Genomic DNA, 24,120 nt, shown 5'->3' with positions numbered 1-24,120 from the left:
TAACGTTAGTAATGCATCATGGGTCAAACATAGTGTTGACAGTAGGATGTCTTCAATACGCAGCGTGCATCAAATATTCTATGAATCGTAGTGTTGTATTCGCGATGCGCGCACGAATGATGTGGGAAGTCCATTGCGCCTATGCATCTTCTGCAGCAATGTCCTTTTTCTTCTTTTTCGACCTCGCCGTCCCATCCTTGCCATCCACTTCTGTATGTCGTCGCTTTCGTTTCTCTTCAACTGTAGGGGCTGCCTCTTCTGTGGGAGCGACATACACCTCTGCCCGTTCCGCTCGTCGTTTAAGTGTCGCTTCAGCTTGCTGTAGATAAAATGAGATTTGTTGCAGACCGCACAGTAGACACACCTTTTGTTTTCTTTGTTGAACTTCTCGGGCCTCCCGTTCATGGGGCTTGAGAAAATACTCTCCGGACTCAAGTTGAAGGTCAACCTGGACACAACGTCAGCACTGCTCAACAACCAGCAGCAGAGTAAATTACCTTCCGTGGTTGTTGTGGCGGGGGAAAGGGCGTGTACACTTTCTTTGCTGGTTTTTCCTTTTTGTCAGGATTCGATGCGTCAAGGCCTGCAGCCTTGCGTGCTTCTTCCTTAGCAGCGACTTTCTCGTTCTTCTTGATCGTCTTTTCGGAGGTTTTCAGATGTTGTTTCCTGAAATTGGGGAGGAACCGGTCCCAGGACTCTGTTGCCAATTTGGGATCTTTTGCGAGTTCCCTTCTTATCATGAGTTCCTGCGAATACTTCAACAAAGCTGCGGAAAGAACAAGTGTTAGTTGACACACCTTGATGCGGTAGATGGGATGAATGTTTTTCATGCAATCTAGGACTATTCGTCGGACTTCCTTTAGTGACTTGTACGGACCCATGACGCTGACGGTGTTTCCCTGTACGAGAATGTAGCACTGGGTTAATAGCTCAATGGCCTGCAAAAAGTTAACAACATGCGCGCAGTCAAAATTATGCAACCCTCACCTTCAGCGTACTCCCATCCGGTCCAATAATCCGTTGTCTCCGTTTCACGAACCGGTCCTTATTACGAACCAGATTGCCAATTTTGATGATATCGCAAGCCACGTCGTCCTGTAATACCTTTTGAGCCTGAGTGATCGCAACCCCTCTTGCGAGTAGTTTGATGAGGTCTCTTGCTTTGAGGATGATGTATGGATCGAATGTTTTGCGTGTTGTCCGGACGGACATGGACCCGTGAACTAAGTCCAATGTGCATGCGATACCCTGGATGCTAAGTCAATGGTGTGGTATGGCGGAAATGGATGTGAGCACTCACATGGGCGTCTAGTACTTTGGTAACGGCGCTCCAAACCTCCCTCAAATACTTCTCCCTATATTTTGGGAAAAGGGTTGCGAAAGAAGATTCTTCGATGAATATGCCGCCTTTGTTGTCATCTGGTTGGAATGGGTCGATTTTCCACTAGAGTAGTGTTGAGCACGTGTTCAAGCATGTACCATCAAGGTGCTTACACTAGAGAGAATATACGGTGAGAAGTGGTTTTAATTGACATGCGGGCAATGCTCACTGGTCGATGTCATCGGTGTCCCATGCTGAAATGTAAAGTTGCATTCATGTGGATTGTTAAGGAAGATTTAGAAATTTACGTTTCTCCTTGCGATGCCTCTTGTTTTTGTTGATGACTGGTTGCTCCTCTGAAGCAGCTGCCATCGTTGCAAGCAAAATGTAATTGCTTGAAGTTGTCACGGTTTGAAGCAGGTCATAAAAATTACCCAATTTGGTAACAGGCGACTTCAAGGGACCTCATTCAGTGCAAGGACACTTACAATTACACCACACCTTCAATCCCAACTACTAACTAAACGAACTGGATTCTTCTAGCCCCCTTCATGTGAAATCTGGATTTATTGCAGAATACTCAACTCATGATATGCAACAGTTGCCTGCAACGATACCCTGAGAACCAAAGGAAAATAACGTTCGAACTTCGCTGGCCCCCGGGAGCCGGGGTGCTTCGATAAACCACCACATCTTTCTGGCAATGAAAATGGCCGCCTTGAGGGACGTCCCAGACTCGAATTTGACTATATGCTAAAATTGATTTGTTAAATATGACTTGGACCTGGGCCCTCACCAAGCTCCGTTCACCTGAACTTCACCGGCAGGCCTTTTCAAGGAGCACCCAGCCGAAATGGCGTATCCTACCTCTTCCAAAAATATGGAAACAGATTCGTCATCTCGATCTTCCAAGGTAAATTGTCCTCTGTAAGGGAAGTTCAGTAGATGTCCTCGAGACCTGTCAGTTGGGAACGGCGTATTCCATCTCTTGGCAATATTTGGGCGCACACTCGTCACCCTCAATCCCACAGGGAAACGTCGACCCACGTATTGGTAGCGACTGCACAAGCTGGAAAGGGTACGTTCAGCGTATTCGTTCTCAATGATGTATCTTAGGAAATTTCTAGGACTGTAGTTTCACGTCCACGTGGACAACGATGGCTGAGTCTTCCAGTGGTGCCAGCCCCATTCACAGTTGACGTCGATTCAGGAAGACTCGGTTCAGGCGTCTAGATTAAGCACAATTACCAAGGAGCCACAGCTGGAACGACTCGGTACAGTCATCTAGGCAAGCAGGCAGACCGGACATACACAAGGTCGCATGGAGAGAGGGGACTGGGAGTGTTGATTTATACGGAGTGAAATACCGAGAGCGTCAAAGTGCATGGATGCTGGAATATTTTCTGGAATTGGCGTGCTAGAAAGGTGAATTTCTTCACGTCTAGAGTGGATGTAGTCAATTCATGTATTGCATCAGCATTCTGATATTGCTCGTCTCCTGCTTGACTGTTCTATGTGTTGATATGTTATTCTGTTCTCCTGTAGCTCTTGCTATGCAGGCGTAGTAGAAAGGGTCTTGGAGAAAGTCAGAGTTTGTCACGTCAGGGAACAGCAAGGGTGCACATCAGCCAGCACCAGACGACCTTCGTCATCCGCGTTGCCTACCTCGACCGGTTTGCTATTCATAGTGTAGATTATGACAGATGGTCAGTCCACAAGATAAGGAATGTTGCGGCCCAGAACATCAGAGATCGCCTGGCTTGGTAGCTTTGGCACCGTATAACATCTCACAAAGCGAAATGACAGTGACAACATTAATGCTGCAACCAGGATGAGAGTAATCTGGTGAGTGAATCACTTTCAAGTTGAAAAGTGGTGGTCTTGGATGATTACAGAAAGGAGGCAGATGTTGGATCACATGCACACCCGAACGTTGTTGTGGGGCTGTAATGCGTGTACTGTACATGAGCTCATAATATCATTGCTTGCAGCGGAACCGCCTGACAAATATCCGCACCATTGTCTCCTGGATCCTATACACCGGTCTCGTCGTGTGCTTGAAGTTCGACTTGGAACAGTTGCCACCACATTAGCATGCAGGCTTACTGGGGCCAACTTGAACTTTGACAATGCCAGATCTAACTTGAAGGGGCTGCCGTATAATTCGACTCTAGTATAGACAGAGCTCTCTCGGCTTTACATCTCTCTTCATTGCATTGTGACGTGTACACAGTAACCTGCCACTATATATGATGCGATACAAAGTCCTAGGGATATTATTCAGGTGGAGGTGTTGTCAAAGTATGAAATGAAAATGTCCCGTTTTTCGCAGCTACAATATTTCCACCGTCCTGACGTCCATCATGTCATCGACAGAAGCCATATTCCTGACTTGTGCGATGATATTGTTATCCGTAGCGATTCTCTTATACTCCCCACCCCACTGCTGCGCAAGCAAAAGTGCGCCAAAAGGCCGTCCGAGGCGAACGATCAATCTCAATTCTCGTGTAGCCTGCTCGCTGTATCCAGGATAGCCGACGAACGTATCATCTGACGGAGACCCAGGCTCGCGCCAATCTTCTGCACTCTGCGTCTTGTCTGCGAAGTTAATCAGCCCGAGATCATACCGATTCCATGGACGGATGAGCAAGGATGTCTGCCGAGTACGCTTAGCAGGTGAGAATTGAACCAGCTGTCTTCCGTTGTGACCAGCAGGTCTTTCAGCCCATCTGCCTTGACTTCATAGTGTAAAACATTTATCCCCGTCTCCACCAGGACTCCGCCTGACTTCTGTGAGAGGAAATGCAATGCAGGGCAATTGCAGTCTGGCATTTGCGAAGCGAGGAACACCGAGGTTCTCAAGAGTGATATACAATTTCGAAGCCGACTCCACAGCTACAATATTGTTTCGCAGCTTAGAGACCGACATCAGCATGTCGTGTTCAGATAGAGATGGTAGCGTGCATGGCAGAGCCTTGTATGAGGAAATCTCGGCTGGGAGACAACTGTTAAAGTCAGACGATTGTCCCACCCAATCAAGAGCTGTGATGTCGCCCGAATGAGCTATGATCTCCTGTAAGAGTCGTCCGAGCGCATTCTGTCTTTTTTCTCCGTAGATTACAGGGAGGTGGACGCCGAAGATCCCAAATAGCGAATATGCGATGTCTTCCTGCAACGTGGTGACACGCGTTGATGCCCATCGAAGTTTCTCTCGGGCATCTCTCATTCCCGGGCGGAAGGCGACGAGCGCCCGCGCATTTATGCCAGTTGAACTCTCCAACTCCTGTGTGATAGCGACAGACTCTTTGTGGTTACGAGAGCAGTCGTCGAGATATAGGCTCCAATCTGCTTGGTAGAAAAGAACAATTTTAGGAGCGAGGAACTCCTGAACGGTCCATCCTCGCGTATTCCAAATGCTGCTTGCGAGCGTGCCCCACTTTGACGAGGGCGGGACATCCGATAGGTAAACGATGGTGAGGGCTGAGTAGTGATACCAGACGAACATGGAGTTGACGGATTGCTGGACCTCAACATGGTTGTTCTGGTCGATGCAGCACGTATCGACCCACGCCCAGCGATACCCCTCATTGCGAGTGACTCTGCAAAAATTCTGCAACTTCACGATAGTTCCGACCGGATTCAAGTCGTATATGTTCCTGCCCTGAATGTCGTGCAGCCCCGGCTCCTTGGTTCCCCACCTATGGGATAACATGACCCAACCGAAGTGCTTGACGACTGCTTTTTTGATGAGCTTCGTTTGGAGGGGTACATGCATCACCAATGAATGCGAAAGCTCTTTGTACTCTGTACTCTCCGTAAATGTGTTGAACTGTGCATTTCGATCACATATATGCCCAGTGATGGTGTTGATTAGACGAAGTGGAGCGTTTTCCAGTTGAGCGTCAATGGCTCGTCGAGTAGCATCTTTTACTTCAGATGGACTGACGTATTGCTGGCGTAGCTCTGCAAAAATGTAAGTCATCTTCAGGTAGGCGCTCGAGTTGTTTGGGGCTTACGCCGTATCTGTGGGTCCGGTGCATTGTCCAACTTGGAGAGCATGATTGTGAAGGCCTCGGACGCATCATCGTAGCGCTGTGCTCTACGAAGCGCCGCATACTTCAATTCGTATCCAAGGTGAGATGAAGAGTTGAGCTCAATGACCTGCGAATATCATCACATTTGTCAAATCGATGACGGATATCGTCCGCACCTTTTCCGCATCCAACAGGGCCTCCACATATAGGTTTTGGCCCAACTTCACCTTACTGCAATGCATAAAGTATGAGACATCCATCCCGATTGCTGCGGCATGTATGTTCTGGATAGACCAGAGCTGAAGATTCCCTTCACAGTCTCCACTCGCGAGCAGATCCCCATTGGGAGAGATTGAGACGCAGGAAACACGTGTGGTGTGTTCGAGTGCCTGTCCTATCTGCTGGTGTGACTTTGCGCTCCACAGGCGCACAGTCTTATCTTGCGAGGCAGTTGCAATGAAGGAGGGATCAGAAGAAATGGCAAGTGACCAAATGAGGGAAGTATGACCGGTGCAAGGTTCACCGATTTGGATCCCATTCGAAGGGTCCCAAAACTTGATTGTTTTGTCGTGTGATGCAGAGACAAGTTGCTGGCCGTCGGGCGACCACACAACACTGAGAACGATATTATCTTGGTGAGCGTTGATGTCGAACAGAAGTTCGATGCTATCGGTACGCCAAATGCGGATGCTACGCAATGTTCCGGATGCTAGTTTCAGCCCATCTGGGCTGAAGGCGACACAAAACACCCAACCCCCACCATCAAGTGTTGAGAGGACAGCGCGGGTCTTCGCATCCCATACAATAACTGTCCTATCGTATGACCCGCTCGCGAGTCTCTTGCCATCGGGGGAGAAACACAGTGACCAAACCCGGTTTATATGCTTCACCAGCGGTTCGAATACCATCTGCTCGCTATCGACGTCCCAGATGATGATGGCTCCACCTTTCCCACCACTCGCAATTCGCTTATCATCTGGCGATACAGCGACTGAAACAACACAGTCACTGTGTCCCTTGAGTGGCCCTCCTACCAACGCTCTTTTGTCCACGTCCAAGATTTGCAGGGTTTGATCCTCTGAAGCGGTGACGATCTGCCGACCGTCTTTGAAGAATGCAACTGCCGACACTTTTTTTGTGTGCATTCGCATTGTTAGCGTTGACGCCGGCTGGGTTGTCTGCGCCGGCGTCGCGCGCATATTTACAGTGAGATATGCTTTTTCTGCTCCACCAAGCAATCCTGACATGTCGCTAGACAGGAAGATGAACGGTCAGTGATGTTTAAAGTCAACGAGGGGCGTACTCTGTGGTTAAGTCGTCGACCTTGCGTCTCATGGAGGTCGTGAGTAGAATTGGATGTCTTCCCATAACCCAATTCATGTGGGATCTTTATATATCGCCCGCGTCGGTTGTGTTGTCTGCTCCGGTGTTGTGAACCTTCTCACAGCAAGATAAGATGTTCTTACTCGATCAAGCATACTTGTCAACATGTCATGAATGGTCAGTTGTATTTGAAGTTGACGAGGAGAGTGCTTTATGGTTATGTCGTCAATCTTATGTGTCGTGAGTAGAATTGTATTCTGGCCATAACTCAGTTGATATAGCTTATCCGGGGTTCTTGATGGCTCTTACCCTCTCTTACCGCGCTACCACAGGCTGCTGCGGCATCGCTTCTTCGCATTAACACTGTCCCTCACAAACTTCGGTTATATATACATCCTGTGTACAGCAAACCCGCTTCAATGAGCATCCATCTGGTACTCTCACAGTTAATTCTGCAGATGAGTCTATTCTATTCTACTTCATCATCCTGTGTAGTATGCAATGCATTCTGCTTCATCACGAGATTTAGATGGCCTAGAACAATCTCTAAGCCCCTTTTGCTAGTGATGGGATGCCAGATCCGGGGCATACGCCGACTAATGCATCTTACTGGTCCACGCTCTGGAGCTCATGTGCAAGTTTTCTATCATGCGTAATTGTGCTGGCCCAAGAATCTTATTGTTGAGTCTCCTCTCCCCGCTCGTATGGACGAGAAGCTGGCCTCCCAAGAACGCATTCGATGCAAACGCGCCTTCATGACGTTTCAAATAGACTATCATTTCATCAACGCTCTTGATGTTCTATGTAATATTGTCAGTATTCTTCATCTCAGGTGTAATGATTGAGGTTAGCAAACACAATCTTTGCCTCGAGGATGGTCAAACTATGACGGACCGATGAGATGGACGGACAAGGTATCCATCCTTTCTACTTCGACACGAATAGTCAAGTACTTGAGAATTTCTAAGAATGAAGCCCTGTGGTAACTGCTTCGTTTGCAGATTGATACTGGTGCTGATGCGAAGAAGATAGAAGAGATGGCTGTCTTACTTCTACATGGTCTGACTGCGGGCGACGAGTGTTGAAGCGGATGTAAGGTGCAAAAGGACTTTAGCTTAGAGAGGGATTTTGCTCTTGAGGACGAGGAGTTGCCGGGCTGAACAGCCTGAAACAGCATCACCTGTTCTACGACCTCCTACCTGAGTACGGACAATCGAGTACCAAGTAATGGTACTTGAGAACCTGTGTAAGAGATGGATCCCTGCCGAGCCCCTTTGCTAGAGTAGACAACGGTTACCTCAGAGATATGTGTGAAAGCAAGACGACTACACCACGAGAGTATCACAAATGCAAGCAGGGTTGTCACGCGTGTTCTATTCAATGCCCAGTGAACAGTTTGGCACATGCAGTGGATAAAGCTACAACTTGAACTTGTAATCGGATAGAAGTACCTTATAGCCCTATAGGGCTTACCCAACCGTGTAGAATCTACTGGGCGCAATTTTCTCACGCTTCCAGTTATCATGAACAGCGAGGAGACGGTGACGACTGATTTGCAACCCGCGGCCCTGCCATCAGACTCGATACGAATAACGAGGCAGGGAAAAATTAGATGCTGGGTCAAGCAAGGATTAGACTTTTTCCAAGTTGGTTCTGCGGCTCTTTCGTTGATCGTTCATCTGACAGAACATGGGTTTAGGAAAATCCTGACAAGTCATTGACGCTGCACGCTTCCCCAGCCGATGTTGCACAATCTACGATCCCTCGGTTAATTTCAGTTGTGGAGATCCTGAAGCGCGAATATCTGAAAACCTTGGATGTTTCTGTAGGACATCTGACGGGGCTGCATCAGTACAATGAACTACAATGGGAGCAATGTGGCGAGATTGCTGCGGAAGGGGAAGATCGAGCAAGTACCATAGCAAGAGCTTTGGAAGGTAAAAAATAGTGCGTATTTCACGTATGGAAGATGACGCGGACGCTCGAACTGACAGAGGGACAGCCTGAAGCTCGCGCTTGCGCCTCACATGAAAGTCACGCTGTGCAGGAAAGCTCTTCCAGGTATGCATGAGAAGAAAGACGTGACGTGAGTAACGTTCATGCATGGACTGTTGTCCGACCTGACAAGCTTGCAGATACCAGACACCACAGACACGACGATTATCCAAGACTACAAAGGCGAGATTGAAGAGAAAAGCAAAGCAGCAGATACCTTAGTTATTGCTTTTTCCTATAAATTTGTATCCAAATATTATCATTTTTTGAAAAAATCTGAGCAAAATTCCCAGGGGGGTTTCGATTTGTTGATTTGAGAACACAATTATTCGTCCCAACTGGACTCTTCAAGCCGCTTCGTTAACATTCTGCTAAACGTTGTGCTCATCGTCAGTAACGGCGACGGTAATCACCAACAACTAATTTCAGCCTAAACTTGGTTTTAAGCGTCTTTCTAGTAATCGCTGGACAGGTTATACATTTGAACATCGCCTGCACTGCCGAAGGATCTCCGACCTTTTTATAAAGCCCTAACTCAGCTGCGCGCATGCCTCGCCGCACTTCTACTCGCCTTACATCCTCTGCCACTCCACAAGCACCTTCAGTCTCTTTTCAACTTCCTGCCTCTGATGCAGATCCCAATATCCTTCAGCTCAGACGACACTGGAAATGGGCTGCTTTCAGCCAGTTCTTCTTCACATTTAATGCCCTCTTTGCCATGAATGACGTGACCTTGATCGTGAGTACCGATTCTGTCTGCCTATGGAGCATCATCTTATCTTTCAAACTATCACAGGACATCGAAAATGACCTCGCATACTCTACCAACAGCGTTTTGTCTCGCATCATGACAAGATTGCTCGTCACGTTAACGCAAGACAGAAAAATATCGTAGGCTTCCCTTCATCGTATGCTGTGGTATAACTCCTATCATCTAACGAATGTCGATTTATCAGCGTTGATAACTGGCAAACTTCCCTGCGAAAACAATATATGAGACGCGACCCAGATGCAAATCCTATAGGACCAATTCAGCAAATATACACCAATGTCGCAGAGTCCTCGCGCGCATCCACAGCTCCCCCACATCCATTCAAAAATGGAGAACAGTTGGTGCAAGAGGAAGCAAAGAAAAGCATGGCACACGAAGACGGAGCGTCTGCTGACGGTGATGCTGTCCCAGACGATTTAGTAGATGCGGTCGAGGTCAAGTCGGAGGAAACCAAGATCGATGAATCGAAGGATGAAGTAACTGGGTCTTCTTCAGAGGTTTTACAGGACTCCGAGCAGCCACAGCAGCAGATTGATTGGCTCGACCTTCCTACTATCAAGAAACTGGATTCCCTACACACTCTTATGGAATGGCAATTTCATAACCCTAATCGTCTACGTACCCAGATGAAAGACGATGATGAGAATGCCGAATGGGTAATACTATGCCTCCTTCATTTTCCACTTCACTGACCAATTCTTATAGCATATAGAGCCGATAGGATATGATGCCAAGAGTAATGCCTATTGGCTCATAGGCGGTGTGTGCTATTTTTTCATCTCGTTGCCCAACCTTGACGTAGGTTTAGCCGACCGTTTGTGGATTCAACGTGAACCTCCACGTCAGGCACTCAAGCGCAAGCGGCTCACAAACCCCAACGCGTCGAAATCCAATGGCAAAAAGTCTTTCAACAAACGCCAGCGAGTTGAGCCAGAGCCAGAGCCCACACCTCCGCCCACAACACCCGCCAGAGCAGTCCCGTCGGCGCAATCAAGCACAGGCCCAGAACTCCAGCCCGTCCGGTTCGCGTGGTACCCGCGCCGCCAAATCACGTGCAAATCAGAAGCTCGATGCTCAGGCGAAGGACCTCGCTGAATTCCAGCGCCAGATGGCTCGGAGCAAGTCTACTAATGCCAGACCTCTGACTCCACGCCGGCCTTCTGGGATTCGCGTGAGTGCGCGGCTGCGTGGTAATTTAGCAGGACGATGAGTGGCAGGAGGTGCCAGACGAATGGCTTTCTCCTAGTGCGCATGATGGAACGGAGGGAGAGGAGAAGACATCACTCAAGACTAAGGCGAGGCTGAAAACGGGGCTTGAGAGCGATGAAGACTCGGTCAGCGATCTCACAGAGCTTAGCGAGGACGATGACACAGATGAGGGGGACGCTCAAGAAGAAGCCGATGCGGAAGAGGATGAAGAACCTAACGTTAAAGATGAAGAATCTGAAACGAACTCCGTACCGGTTCCTGATAAACCAAATGGCAGGATTGATGTTGATGAGGAAGACGAGGAGCTTCCATCTCTTCCCAAAGGTTTTATTGAATGGGAGACGGTGAGTTATTTATAAGCGATTAGTTAAATCGTTTCATATTCCCCCTCTTCATCGTGAACAGATCTGTATCACTCTCGAAGAGTGGGAGAACTTCCCCGAGCAATTTGAGAAAGCCACTCACTATGCTGAGAAGTCGCTGTATAAGGTATTAACGCAAACCATCGTCCCGGCAATAACCGCTGAGCTAAGGGTATGTATCCCACCCCATTTAATCTTAGGAAGCATTGATACTAATGTGATTTTAGGAGGTGGAGAAGAAGAAGCGCAAAGAAGAAGCGGTTGTACATCGCAAACGCTCGTCTCGTATTGCTATCAAGGAAAGTGAAAAGGAGCAAGAATTACTTGCTGCTAAGAAGCGCGCAGAGGAAGATGAGAAGACGGGTCGAGCTCGGAGGGCTGAAGCGCGTCGACAGAAAGAGGAAGCGGACAGAATCAAGAGGGAGAATGCTAGAGAGCAACGCAGGAAGGAGCGAGAAGCCAAGCAAGCTGGAGGGCCTGAAGCTGACACTAGGTATGAATATTTTGTGCATACCCTGTGTGTTCTCAACGCCTCGCTAGCGCCAACGCACCTATCGATATCATGAGTCAAGAACCTTCCTCATCTTCCATACCGCCTGGTCAGATGGGCAAGTTTCCAACGTTGTCTGTTCCTGTTCCCGTCAACGGATCAGGCGCTGTTAGCAGTGGATCGCGGACACCAGCTGAAGACTGGGAGCTGGATTGCGAGGTCTGCGGTAGACAAGGGATTAACCGGGTTTGTCTCTTTTCAACCCCGTATTCTTGCCGCTTCACATTTGTGATAATTTTAGGATGACGGCGTTCCCATTATGTGCTGTGGTCGATGTTTGAAGTGGCAGCATATTGGGTGTCATGACCAACGAGACGTCACTGCGGGTCGCCCGAAACGTAACTGGGATGCCGAGGACTTCATCTGCAGAAGGTGTCGCGTGTCGGGATCCAGGGCTTCTTCGTTTAGCAGTGGCCAATTGCCGACACCAACCGATCTGAAAGCAGTGTACTGGTTCGGTTGGAACGCAGCCCTACTATAGCAGCCAGCAGAGTTACTCCCATGACCGCTATCCCAATGGAGGTTACTACGCTGGCGGCGCGACGAGCGGGAGATACAGCTACGAACACCAGTCTGACATAAGGTCATCTGGCGTGTCTTCTCAGTCTTACACTCAAGCGCCCCGTACTCCTGGCGTCACCTTTGCTCACTATCAACCCCAGCAAGGAGGATTTTCGACGTCACGTCCATCTTACTCAATTCAAGAGCCGGCTCCCATAACCCAGCAGGTTCGCTATTCGCAGTCTACATCTCCAGTCACTGGAGTAAGCCAATACCCCGGGCCCTTCCAGGTGACTTGAGTTTTTTTGGTTCCAACAACTATATTTCTAATTGATTTCAAGACCCATCCGTCCTCCCACATCCAGGTGCAGCCCCAACACCGGTGGCAACCCTCCAGCTATTCTCGGAGCGATGCATCATACAGCATGAACGCGGTTGTCCCGCCTTCTCCATACACCTCCCAACAACAACCCTACTATCCTGGAACCTCCTCTTCAAGTCCCTCAGTTCCATTCTCTCAGATGCATGGTACGAACCATCAATCCGTGCCCCAATATTCCGGATACCAACATGCCGCTCCTTACCAACAAAGTAGATGAGTTCACATACGTACGCTCTTTTTTCGCAGGGAACACTTTTTGATTTATCAAGATATTCGTAAGTGATGGACCGCAGGTGCATAGTTAGTGGAGGAGAAGCAGGAGGATGTAGAGTACTGAATTGTGTTATAATCAATGTGCTTCGTTGGGCTCACCGCCCATGAATGTGTTGACTAGTTGTACTGGAAGCATGCGCGCGTTTTGCGTGAGCTCATTCCAAAAGTACCTTCTCATCATGACTGTAAGATACATGTAGATGAGCACGGATTAATTAGTGAGGACTTTGATTCAACTCAATCAAGAATTCGTGTGACTTGATGAGTGCAGCATGCATTGCAATGCAGCCTCCGTCAACTCAGGACCAGAAACGTCCGCTACTCCACGTTCTCAGACATTTGGGAGATTACAATGATGATATCTTAAAATTCATGGGCACTACCTCAAAATTCTTCGGTACATGTGCTTGGATGCACCGTGAGTAACGCTGACATTATTTCTCACTCTGACCAACGAGACGCTAGCGTCCGTTGACCATTCGATTCTGCTGAGACATGAGAGGTTCATCTCTAGTAGGTGTATGACTGCCAGACCTTCATGTCCACCTCCTCACTCGTACCCAAGACATCGTCTACTATCTCCTCGAGTCCTTCTTGAAATAATCACTATTAACAGACGTAGCTGTGGCCATGTCGAATATAGTTTCGCCGACGCCGAGGAAACGATCAGCAAATGAGCGCATGGTTGGGTCTGATATTAGAGTGGTGTCAACGCTGAAGGCGCGCGAGCCGGCGAAACCGATGTCATCTACATTAATGTTGGATGCGGGACATGAGGCTCGAGACACTCACGCGAATCCACTCGACCGCCGGATGCCGGCGACGACAGTTGAAACTAGCACTGCGTCTACAGCATAATGCATGATTCTGCCTAGTGCCATGTAGTGGTAATAATTGTGTCAAGTAGGTGTGCTAGCTTGGGTAATGGTGGTTAGCGATTAAGAATTGCGTGCGGGTAAGGCTATCGTAAAAGGAAACTCTTCAGTATAACGTCACGGTGGCCGCCCTAGTCTCCCCTAGTCAGACCAAAAGAGGAAGACAGCATTTCGTCTATATTAGTGCCGCCCAGATGTTGATGAGGCTAACAGGTTTATCCTTTCATTCGGGAGTCCTACACTTATCGAATCCACTTATTTGGACGCATGACTTGGTGCAGTACAACTACAGGCATAAACAACCGAGGTACACTATCACTAGCCATTACCGGAGAAACACTACCCTCTTCTCCGGCCTTGATGCAATCCAGGCAGCTTCATGAATGACGCCCAGTCCGACACGTTCCATCAAGCCCTCGTCTTGACTAACCGCCATCACATGCAACAAGCATCCATCGTAACCCCTAAGAGTCTCTTCGTCGTATACGCTGCGCGAACTGGTACGGGAAAGGACGATAAAGTCGAGAGAAGATGGCAGAGGGGGTTCCAATGGCAGGACGGCAGTGCCAGCCCAGACAGGAAGCAAAGAAGTGGTGGAGAGAATATTGAAGAGACCGTGAGCATATCCGTTTGGTTCTTCGCCACCTCGCCGTGCAATTCCAAAGTGACTGCAGGTCGTGCGGAAAATGAGAGTGCCTGGTTTTAGTGGTCGATGAATGTCTAAGGTCAACTCCGTTGGGTCTAAGATCCCTCGCAGAGCAGAATATGCATGCTTCACCTCCCTTGCCTTCAAAACGACCCAGGAAACTTGGTGGACATCAAGCTGCACTGCATCGCCATTGTGGTCCACGACGTACCAAGGATCAACAAGTGTTTCCTCTACCGATGGATCGCTACTCATATTGCCCATTTGAGTCCTCAGATACACATCCGCCCCCCTATAGAGAACACCACCACGCCACGCAGCCCATGCCCAGGAAGGCCAAGGTGAGGTGCCTCCGTCAGGGAGCAAACGACGAGCGCGAGATGTTTGTGGATCATGTTGCCAGAGAAGGGTGAGATGTACATTTGGCAACATCATTCCAAATTGAAAGACTCTGTCGGGGTCACCGAGCTCAAATGCCATCGCTAAAGCATTCGTCACTCCGGTGAAAGCATCAACGATATCTGATTCCATAGTGAGATGGCGTCGTGTATACCTATCAACAGCTCCCGTGTAACTCGGAACTGCGTAAGAATATGGGAAATATTCTCCAAATGACCGGAGGAAGCTGTGGGAGAGTGGGAGACACTTGCTTTCGGCGACGATGTCTTCGCAGAAAACGTCGCATTTGCATTCAAAGTAGACCTGCGGCCCGGTGAAATATATTCTTCTGCAGGAGAGCGCGCTCTCTTGATAGGTCCAACAACGCGTATTCCACGTGGATTGAGCGAGAGCTTCCCTAAGTCTTGGAGCAGCCACGTAGAGATGAAGTCCTTGAACGACCTCGACGTGCTGTTGCAGCGTTCTGGTTCGTGGACGGCATCCTGGGAGAGGGTCTTGAGCCGTCGTAGCGCCAGCAGCGACTATCGTGAGATGAGATAAGCCGTAGACCAAATCCATAGCGCGTAGCTGAGTGGACTTGTCAAGCAAATCATCTTGAATAATGCACAGAGCGTCGATCCACAAGTAACGTTCACCGAGCTGTCGAACGAATATAATCGAATCAGTGATGGTGTGGGGAAAGGTCGACACGTTCAATCCGCCAGGCGTAGAGCGCTCCGCTATGTTATCCTTCGTCGTCCAGTAATCTGCGCCGATGCTTCCCCATACATAACTGAGGGTGAGGTAACGACAACCAGAAGGCGCAGGAACCACGGCCATCGATACTACATCCACCACTCTCACAAACCTCGGCAGCCTCCTATCCCTTTTCCAAACGTTGCCACATTTATCTCCATGGTTCTCCTGGCACAGGCTAATCCACTTCTGCACCAGACCAATGTCCACGGTGTTCTTCACCCTACGGCCATGAAGGTCGGCCGGTCTCCCAAATTTGAAAGCATCTTCCTGCAAGAGGTGAATGATGAGTGGACTTTCTTCCCCTAAAGCTAGCTGTCTCTTCCAAAGGCCCCCCGGGCCCTTCGCCTTGATGATATGGAGGCGGTAGCAATGGAATTTAGGCTGATAAAAGGGCTTCCGAAGACACCCACAATTTTTCGAATACATCCCCAATCCAATCCCCGAGAGATCGACGTGAGGAAACTCGCCCAACTTCCATGTTCGACGGACATGAAAGGATATGAGGCGGCAGAAATTGCATTGGTAGGATTTCGCTAAGATGGAAGAGAGGAACCCAAGCGGGATTTCTTCCTTTGCTGGGATGCCGTTGAGAAAGATCTGGTGAAAATCTATATTTGCACAGGCGGAACACAGTGAGGTATCGTTGTCTGATGTGACGGTGTGATCTCTCTGTTCACCTCTTCAATTATGTTGTGCTAGGTAAGTGGGAATGCTCACCTGGAGATCAGTCGGTGGTTGGTCTGGATTTAGGAGAGGGGTGGATTCAGAGGTCGTATCGGATGCGATGTTTGTTTTGGGTTTGCATAAGCGGATGACTGATAGCCAAAAAACCCAAACTATAAAAGCGACTCCTCCGATGATTCCAACAAGGGCCAAACTATGATTTGAGACCTGACGGAGAGTCTTGGGTTGTACTTTAAGCCCTTCGTAGTTCCCTGATAATGACTTGAATACGTAACAAAAATGATAAAAAAACATCGTAGAGGCGTGATTACCCACCTGGAGGAATCATAATGTTGAGTTGCAAGGTTCACCGGGAGGACTTTGGTTTGATTCCAGGTAGGCAAGAGATGCGCGACAGCAGATCACGACACGGCATGACAGGCTGTGTTCCGTTGACTGCAGTGGGAAATCTACCTTTATGTACATCGCTGCCGTAGATAAGTTCGTCCAAAGATGAAGTGATCCAGTTAGCGCGCCTCCGTCTTGATCACAAATAGAGCGGCGGGTGCATCATGGTATTCTTGTGATACAAAGGCCATTCGAAAATAGCGGAAAGGTCTTTCAAGTTCTCCCCATGGCTTGAACATGATCAGATTAGGGCTGCATATCATGAACATCGATTGACTTTTCTTTTCTGCTGTTTTTGGTCCTGTGGTGTTGGAAAATACGGGATGAGGTGGTCAGACATCAGAACCTGGAGTATTATAAAGGGTGTTGGCATTACCGCCCTGCCTAAGGCTCAGCGCTCAGCGTCCATTGCAAAGTGAAAGGCTACACGTATCATGATGGCCAGCTCAGTTCTCACGATAGCAACAGGTAAAGTATACGTCTAAGCCAAGTCTAAGCTCATCACCAAAGCATTCCCTAGTAGAACAATAGCTTTCATGGATTTAAGGTAGTCTAAGTTCATGTAGCCATAATGATATGCAAAACACAACAACAGTCAAAACGAACATCTATCAAGGCCTGCCCTTGAACATTTTCTGGATAGCCTCACTCGAGTACGATTTCGGACGTTCCAAAGCTAACACAACATGCATTTAGTATCCCATCAGTCCAAATTAGATGGATCGGACTCACGAGCACCAAGAGCACGATCCCAGATCAACTGAGCAGCCACCCCAAACGCACGGGAAACACCAAACAGTACGGTATAGAACTGCATCTGATCCAGGCCATAATGCGTCAACAGCACACCGGAATGGGCGTCCACATTCGGCCACGGGTTCTTCGCCTTACCCGCCTCCAACAAAATACCAGGCACGATATCGTAAATCTGACCGACGAGTTTGAACAGGGGGTCATTGGGGAGGTTCTTGAGTGCGAATTCGCGCTGGGCGGTGTAGCGGGGATCCGTCTTGCGGAGGACAGCGTGTCCGTAGCCGGGGACGACCTGGCCGCTTTTGAGGGTGGACCAGACGTAGGATTTGACGGCATCGTCTGTGGCGTTTTCACCAATTTGGGATTGCATTTTGCGAAGCCAGAGGAGAACTTCTTGGTTGGCGAGGCCGTGAAGGGGACCGGCGAGACCATTTAGGGAGGCGCCGAATGCGAGGAAGGGGTCTGAGAGAGCTGAACCAACAAGTTTGCCTGTGTGGGCAGAGACATTACCACCTTCGTGGTCGCTTGAATGATGTGAGTATGCTTTGTTTGGTGCAAACAAATAATACGTACGTATGGATGGTGATGTAGAGACGGAGGAGCTCAACGAAAGCCTGATTGTCACCGAAGCCAAGGAGGGTTGCGAGGTTGGCAGAGTAGTCCTTGCTGTTGTCGATAGCGGGGAGCTTTCCGTCACTGAACACGTTGCGGTATATGCGACCTGCAATGTTGGGGAGTTTGGCAATGCTAAGGGGGAGATGAGGATTGGTTAGCTGAACAGAGGACAAAAACTCACAGATCCATGGAGTCCTCGAATGTGTAACCCCAGTATTCCTTCTTAGAGACACCGTCTTGATATGCCTTGGCAAAGGCAGAGTCATGGTTGAGCGCGGTGACTGCCATGGAGAACTGACTCATAGGGTGAAGGGTGGGAGGGCAGCGGTCGATGATCTCCTTTACGAAATCGGGAATCTCAGCACGAGCAGCCCAGTCGCGGCTGAGTTCTGCAACCTGTTCCTTGGATGGAATTTCGCCAGTGAGGAGCAGCCAGAAGAGACCTTCTGGAAGAGGTTCCGAGCCACCCGGTGCTGCGGGTAGAAGGCTCTTGCACTCGTCGATGGACTTTCCACGGAAACGGATACCATCCTCTGGAAAGGGGTGAGATGGGAAGAATGAGAAGGAAAAGATGACGAACCTGGGTCGAGTACGGAGCCATCCCAGATGAGAGCTGGGAGACCGCGCATACCGCCATAGAGCTGGTCGACTGTTACAGGACCGAATGCCTTTTTCCCATGCTCTGCGCGTATTGCTTTTACCTGATGAAGGAAAGGGAAAAGAAGGTGATGACCAAAAATGAGATAACACGCGCACCTTTTCTATTTCTGTAGGGATGAGCTCAGCAAGACGTTCTTTTAAAGTGAGCTGTCTTGAAGCTGTTGAAGAGAATCGAATTGAGGTGCGTGCAAGCAGTGGAGAGCGTGACTAGAAATAAGAATTAGTAGGAACTTGACAGAGGTGAAGTTGCACATACGACATTGAAGACGTTACGGAGAGCAGCGACCATGGTGAAGAGAGAGGGATGAAGAGAAATTGAATGCCGGTGTCGAAATTGAAATTTAAGAGGCGGAATATCGGAAAACATCGGACCACGGGAAAAATGGGTCGACGCGGGTGCAACGCGGGCGAGAACCGAACCGCGACCGAGAAAGCATGCCAAAGCGAAAGAGAACGACTAGGACGACGACGGCGACGACGAGCAACGCTCCTTCACTACTTCCACAGGTCAGTTCACTCAGATCTCATAAATACAAGACTAAGTCTTTGAATAGAAAAAACATTACAGACAACGAGCTCATGCGAATCCATTCTCTGATCATTCACTTGTATATCCATCATCACCCGACTCAATCGATTGGCCATCTCACTATCCAGCCTTTGTAAATCAGAGACCATCGTTCGCAGATATTGGTTGTGGCTTTGGTGGTCTCTTGATCACACTCGCACCTCAATTCCCCGATACTCTCATCATAGGTCAGTCGATCCTAATCTTAAATATAACCTTTTCTTATATCCGCAGGTCTTGAAATTCGTGTACAGGTGACACAGTATGTTCAAGATCGTATCACCGCACTGCGAGCAACCACAGACAATTATCAAAATGTATCAGTAATCCGCGCAAACGCAATGAAATTCCTCCCCAACTTCTTTCAAAAAGCTTCCCTTACCGCCTTGTTCTTCCTATTCCCCGATCCACACTTCAAAACACGCAAACACAAGGCACGCATCATATCACCCACCCTTCTTGCAGAATACGCATATGTCCTCGCACCAGGTGGAATAGTCTATACCATCACAGACGTCGAGGATCTTGCACAGTGGATGCGTGCGCATCTAGACGCTCATCCCCTCTTTCAGTTTGTCGAGGAGGAAGAACTAAGACAAGAGGGAAAGGGCCCAATTTTGGATGCAGTTTACAGTTCCACGGAAGAAGGACAAAAGGTCGAACGCAATGCTGGTGAGAAATGGCTCGCATGCTTCAGACGCATCGAGGTCAAAAGAATCAATGTAAATCAATAGTGTATAATATATGATAAGAAATGTGCCATTTTTGCGTAATACGCTTAAGCGCTCAACGACAACGTGTCCCGGTAAGATTCGTGTGTTAGAACAACTGATATGCTAAACCATCCATGTCAAAGCAACGTAACTAGCACTGACCTGTAAGTTAGAAGGCTGGTATCAGAGGCATCCCTACGGACAGCTGTAGCATTGACTATTATTAATAAAAGGTCATACCCAATTGGAACCAGTGTAAGAAAGATCATTGAGACGATTTCTCGCACCAGTGCCGGAAAAGTATGCGATTTTGTTTAGCGGCTTTCGAGAAGTTGCATGCTCAAAACACGATAGCCAGACGCACCGCTCTTGTCCACAGCATTTTTGACTTCCTGTGTAATTCCTGATGTCCATCATGAGATGTGCCTGGAATGAACTCATGATACTGATTGCGTCTGATAGGAGTGGTCTACCTGAAGCTCAAGGACGAAGTGGTACCATCAGGAAATTGGCCCATATCATAATTGCAATCAGCCTGACAAAGCTTTAGATAAGCAGACTACGCTGGGGAAAACTGCCAAGGACACAATCAAGAAGTGTGCGAAACTAATGGATTTGCTAGAAACAAAATCAAAGAATCAACGCAGTTGATGAAGAGGGGTAGTACTTGAAACTTGATGCATGCATGATGATTGATACACAGTGGGAGTGGCAGCGCGGTGAGTACAAAACCAGAGCGGATAGGTGCCTACACGAGTTGGGTGATAAATGCTCAGAAATCCAACTCATGACACATAGGATCTACTAGTACAACTACGCCGGTGGGGTCCACAGAGTACGCTCCTCGTCAACTTCAAACGTTACTGACAGTCCATCATCTTGTCTAGCGACATGTCAGAATTGCTCGATGTAGCAAAAAAAGCATATCTTACTGTAAGAAGGCGCGCGACGCCGGCGCAGACAACCCAGCCGGCAAAGACAACACAGCTGGCGCAGACTCAAACGATGCGAATGCACACGAAGAAATTGTGAGCAGTTGCATTCTTCAGAGACGGTCGACGGATCGTCACTGCTTCAGAGGATAAAATCCTGCGAATCTGGGACGTGGAGAAAAGAATATTGGTGGGAGGGCCATTCGAAGGACACAGTGATTATGTGGATTCCATCGCTGTATCGCCAGACGACAGGCAGATTGCGAGTGCTGGAGGAGATAGAGCCATCATCATCTGGGACGTCAACAGCAAGCAGACGGTGTTCCAACCGCTAGTGGAGCATACAAAATGGGTCCGGTCAGTGTGCTCTCCTCCAGATGGAAAAAGACTCGCAAGCGGGTCATTTGATTGGAAAATGATTATGTGGGATGCAGAGACTGGTGCTGTTCTCTCAAGACTCCAGAGTGGGGGTTTGGTGTCGAGTGTCGCCTTCAGCCCAGATGGGCTAAAATTGGTATCCGGCGGAGCATTTGGTACCGTTCGGGATTGGGGCACCGATGACGCTGAGCTTCTTCTCAGGATTGACGTTCACCAAATTTTTGTTCGAAGTGTTGTATGGTCGCCCGACGGCCAGCAATTTATCTTTGCATCAGACGACGACACGACAATCAAATTTTGGGACTTGTCGAATGGGATCCAGATCAGTGAACCATGCACTGGTTATACTGATAAAATCTACTCCCTGGCCGTGTCTTGTGATCCCTCCTTCATTGCAGCTGCCTCGCAAGATAAGACTGCACCTGTGGAACACAAGGTCACACCAGCAGATAGGGCAGCCACTCAAGCGCGCCGCAAGTGTTTACTGTGTCGCAATTTCTCCCAATGCAGAACTGCTCGTGAGTGGAGATTATGATGGAAACGTGCAGTTCTGGTCCGTCGAAAGCACACTGTCCGCAGCATTCGAGACGGATTCCTCATATGATTCCTACTTTGCGCACCGCAGTAGGGTGAGGTTGGGGAAAAACCTCTATGTGGAGGCCCTTTCGGATGCGAACAAGGTGCAGATGATATCCGTCATTGTTACAACATTTATGGACGATGTTTGTAGGTCATCGAGCTCTACCCTTCGTCTCACCTTGGATACGAATTGAAGCATACAGCACTTCGTGGAGCACAGCGTTATGATGATGCATTCGAGGCTTTCACAATCATGCTCTCCAACTTGGACAATGCATCCGGCCCACAAATACGACGTAAGCCCAAAGCTCCTCACGCTGTCGACGTAATTATCATGAATTCATTCTCCAGAGCTACGTGAGAAATATATCAGTGCATCTGAAGCACGGGAAACCGCTGTTCGACGGGCCGTTCACGCCCGACTGGAAAACGCCCCCCTTCGTCTAATAAACACCTACTGGACGTTTATGCAATCGAGACGCACAGATCATCAGGAAACCGTAATTCATTACAGAGTCTTACAGAGCGCTCTGCAGCACTCTGTAGTGAATTACATTTTCCCGATGATCAACGCATTCATTGACAGCATAGAATACAAGGAGCTTTTTCCTCTATCAGTAATGCATGGGCCCCTCCAAACGGAGCTCATCAAAGAAGCGGTGGCGAAATATTTCAGTTGGGTCATGTTGTCCCATAGGTGGGAAAGGACGGAGCCGCTACTGCACGACATTCAGGACAGGGACATATACGACTTAGATCCAGTTGGAACCTTCGTGAAGTTGCAGAAGTGCTGCGAAGTTGCGCGCGAGGCGGGGTATCGCTGGGCGTGGAGCGATACATGCTGTATCGACCAGAACAACAATGTTGAGCTCCAGCAATCAGTCAACTCCATGTTCATCTGGTATCACTACTCAGCGCTCACCATCATCTACCTATCCGATGTTCCTCCTTCGTCAGAGTCTGGTGCGCTCGCAAACAGGATTGGAACACGCGAGGATGGACCGTTGAGGAGTTCCTCGCTCCTAAAATTGTTCTCTTCTACCAAGCAGACTGGACCCTATATCTCGACAACCGCTCACGCAACCACAAGCAGTCTGTCAGTATCATGAAGGAGTTGGAGCGTTCAACTGGCATAAATGCGCAGGCGCTCGTCGACTTCCGTCCAGGGACAAGAGATGCCCGAGAAAAACTTCAATGGGCATCAATGCGTATCACTACGTTGCAGGAAGACATCGCGTATTCGCTGTTTGGGATCTTCGGCGTCCACCTTCCTGTAATATACGGAGAAAACCGACAGAACGCACTCGGACGTCTCCTACAGGAGATCATAGCTCATTCGGGCGACATCACGGCCCTTGATTGGGTCGGACAATCGTCCGACTTCAATAGTTGTCTCCCAGCTGAGATTCTTCATACAAAACACCGTCATGTACGCTGCCATCTCTATCCGAAGACGAGATGCAGAATTCGGTCTCCACGCTGCGAAACAATGTGGCTGTGGAGTCAACCACCAAATTGTATGACACTCTTGAGAACCTCAACGCTCCTCGTTTTGCAAACGCCAGACTGCCATTGCCTTGCATCGCATTTCCTCTCAAAGAAGTCAGGCGGAGTCTTGATGAAGACGGAGATAAACGTTTCACATATGAAGTCAAAGCAGATGGGCTACAACACCTGGTGGTCACAACGGAAGATAAGCTTGTTCAATTCTCACCTGCAAGGTGTACTCGGCAGATATTCTTGCTCGACCGTCCGCGGAATCGGTATGATCTCGAGTTGGTCGACTTTACAGATGAGTCGCAGAGCGTGGACGATTGGTCTGATGAGCTTGGAGATGACGAGCTGGTCGCCAGAGGGTTGAGGTTGCTCATTCGCCTTGCTCGTCCTTTCGGGGCACTTTTACTAGCGCAACAGCGTGGTGGGGAGTATAAGAGAATCGCTTCGGATAATCATATCATCGCACAAGTCAGGGACACGGCATCTGTTGATAACTTGATGAACATCAGGACGCTGGCGATATTGTAGCCTCATCTAGACGCTCATCCCCTCTTTCAGTCTGTTGAGGGGGAAGAACTAAGACAAGAGAAAGGGTCCAATCTTGGATGCAGTTAATAGTTCCGCGGAAGAAGGAAAAAAGGTCGAACGCAATGCTGGTGAGAAATGGCTCGCATGTTTCAGACGCATCGAGGTCAAAAGAATCATTAATGTAATCTAGTGTATAAGTACAAAATTTACGTGAGACTTTTGAAACAGGCTCGTAAACTTCGAGCGCTCAATGTTCAACGACGAAATGTCCTGGTGGCCGCGTATTAAAAGGACAGTGACATGCTAAACCATCCATGTCAAAGCAACGTAACTAGCACTGACCTCCAAGTCAGATGACTGGTGTCAGAAACTTACCCACGGACAGCTTTAGCATCCAGATCGCGACTATCATGAAAGGGCTCTTACCCAATTTTCAACGCTGTAGC

The 24,120-nt window shown here is 48.7% G+C and overlaps 9 protein-coding genes across 9 annotated transcripts; 4 read left to right on the top strand and 5 right to left on the bottom strand.

Annotated features, from left to right (window-relative positions):
* Positions 1-139: 139 nt before the first annotated feature.
* Positions 140-1,693, bottom strand: BJ212DRAFT_1264835 (uncharacterized protein; the record flags this gene model as incomplete). Its single annotated transcript, XM_041330441.1, has 9 exons — positions 140-319; positions 365-448; positions 498-746; positions 798-938; positions 988-1,248; positions 1,301-1,444; position 1,495; positions 1,551-1,575; positions 1,630-1,693. The coding sequence occupies 9 exons, from the start codon at positions 1,691-1,693 to the stop codon at positions 140-142; spliced, it is 1,149 nt and encodes a 382-aa protein (XP_041196703.1).
* A 1,773-nt stretch (positions 1,694-3,466) lies between these two features.
* Positions 3,467-5,650, bottom strand: BJ212DRAFT_1585849 (heterokaryon incompatibility protein-domain-containing protein). The gene is made up of 5 exons (XM_041342377.1): positions 5,532-5,650; positions 5,338-5,482; positions 4,353-5,284; positions 3,949-4,111; positions 3,467-3,919 (listed from the first exon to the last, which is right to left on the bottom strand). Exons 1-5 carry the CDS (start codon positions 5,613-5,615, stop codon positions 3,654-3,656), a joined length of 1,590 nt encoding a protein of 529 aa, XP_041196702.1. The 5' UTR covers positions 5,616-5,650; the 3' UTR covers positions 3,467-3,653.
* Positions 5,651-7,931: 2,281 nt separating this feature from the next.
* BJ212DRAFT_932440 (uncharacterized protein) lies at positions 7,932-8,926 on the top strand. The gene is made up of 4 exons (XM_041344375.1): positions 7,932-8,324; positions 8,378-8,625; positions 8,681-8,764; positions 8,814-8,926. The coding sequence occupies exons 1-4, from the start codon at positions 8,202-8,204 to the stop codon at positions 8,893-8,895; spliced, it is 537 nt and encodes a 178-aa protein (XP_041196701.1). The 5' UTR covers positions 7,932-8,201; the 3' UTR covers positions 8,896-8,926.
* A 25-nt stretch (positions 8,927-8,951) lies between these two features.
* BJ212DRAFT_1334762 (uncharacterized protein) lies at positions 8,952-12,970 on the top strand. The gene is made up of 13 exons (XM_041334887.1): positions 8,952-9,412; positions 9,470-9,564; positions 9,630-10,101; positions 10,151-10,205; positions 10,254-10,425; positions 10,460-10,616; positions 10,648-10,998; positions 11,060-11,188; positions 11,244-11,509; positions 11,557-11,752; positions 11,808-12,019; positions 12,048-12,357; positions 12,409-12,970. Exons 1-13 carry the CDS (start codon positions 9,221-9,223, stop codon positions 12,664-12,666), a joined length of 2,865 nt encoding a protein of 954 aa, XP_041196700.1. The 5' UTR covers positions 8,952-9,220; the 3' UTR covers positions 12,667-12,970.
* Positions 12,971-13,017: 47 nt separating this feature from the next.
* Positions 13,018-13,742, bottom strand: BJ212DRAFT_1334757 (DUF1748-domain-containing protein). The gene is made up of 3 exons (XM_041334886.1): positions 13,515-13,742; positions 13,257-13,436; positions 13,018-13,207 (listed from the first exon to the last, which is right to left on the bottom strand). Exons 1-2 carry the CDS (start codon positions 13,601-13,603, stop codon positions 13,298-13,300), a joined length of 228 nt encoding a protein of 75 aa, XP_041196699.1. The 5' UTR covers positions 13,604-13,742; the 3' UTR covers positions 13,018-13,207; positions 13,257-13,297.
* A 180-nt stretch (positions 13,743-13,922) lies between these two features.
* Positions 13,923-16,358, bottom strand: BJ212DRAFT_1445352 (heterokaryon incompatibility protein-domain-containing protein; the record flags this gene model as incomplete). Its single annotated transcript, XM_041338098.1, has 2 exons — positions 13,923-16,049; positions 16,098-16,358. 2 exons carry the CDS (start codon positions 16,356-16,358, stop codon positions 13,923-13,925), a joined length of 2,388 nt encoding a protein of 795 aa, XP_041196698.1.
* A 704-nt stretch (positions 16,359-17,062) lies between these two features.
* On the bottom strand, positions 17,063-18,768 carry BJ212DRAFT_1477795 (citrate synthase; the record flags this gene model as incomplete). Its single annotated transcript, XM_041339607.1, has 7 exons — positions 17,063-17,127; positions 17,184-17,728; positions 17,778-17,951; positions 18,001-18,352; positions 18,400-18,520; positions 18,576-18,686; positions 18,736-18,768. 7 exons carry the CDS (start codon positions 18,766-18,768, stop codon positions 17,063-17,065), a joined length of 1,401 nt encoding a protein of 466 aa, XP_041196697.1.
* Positions 18,769-18,914: 146 nt separating this feature from the next.
* BJ212DRAFT_1445350 (putative methyltransferase) lies at positions 18,915-19,781 on the top strand (the record flags this gene model as incomplete). Its single annotated transcript, XM_041338097.1, has 3 exons — positions 18,915-18,986; positions 19,034-19,235; positions 19,282-19,781. The coding sequence occupies 3 exons, from the start codon at positions 18,915-18,917 to the stop codon at positions 19,779-19,781; spliced, it is 774 nt and encodes a 257-aa protein (XP_041196696.1).
* Positions 19,782-21,902: 2,121 nt separating this feature from the next.
* On the top strand, positions 21,903-23,674 carry BJ212DRAFT_1585845 (uncharacterized protein; the record flags this gene model as incomplete). Its single annotated transcript, XM_041342376.1, has 4 exons — positions 21,903-21,945; positions 22,001-22,590; positions 22,629-23,078; positions 23,114-23,674. 4 exons carry the CDS (start codon positions 21,903-21,905, stop codon positions 23,672-23,674), a joined length of 1,644 nt encoding a protein of 547 aa, XP_041196695.1.
* Between the last annotated feature and the right edge of the window lie 446 nt (positions 23,675-24,120).

Source organism: Suillus subaureus, assembly GCF_016647635.1.
Source record: "Suillus subaureus strain MN1 chromosome Unknown BJ212scaffold_6, whole genome shotgun sequence".
Lineage (NCBI taxonomy): Eukaryota > Fungi > Basidiomycota > Agaricomycetes > Boletales > Suillaceae > Suillus > Suillus subaureus.
The sequence above is the reverse complement of the archived record's forward strand: the minus strand, read 5'-3'. Positions and strand labels throughout refer to the sequence as shown.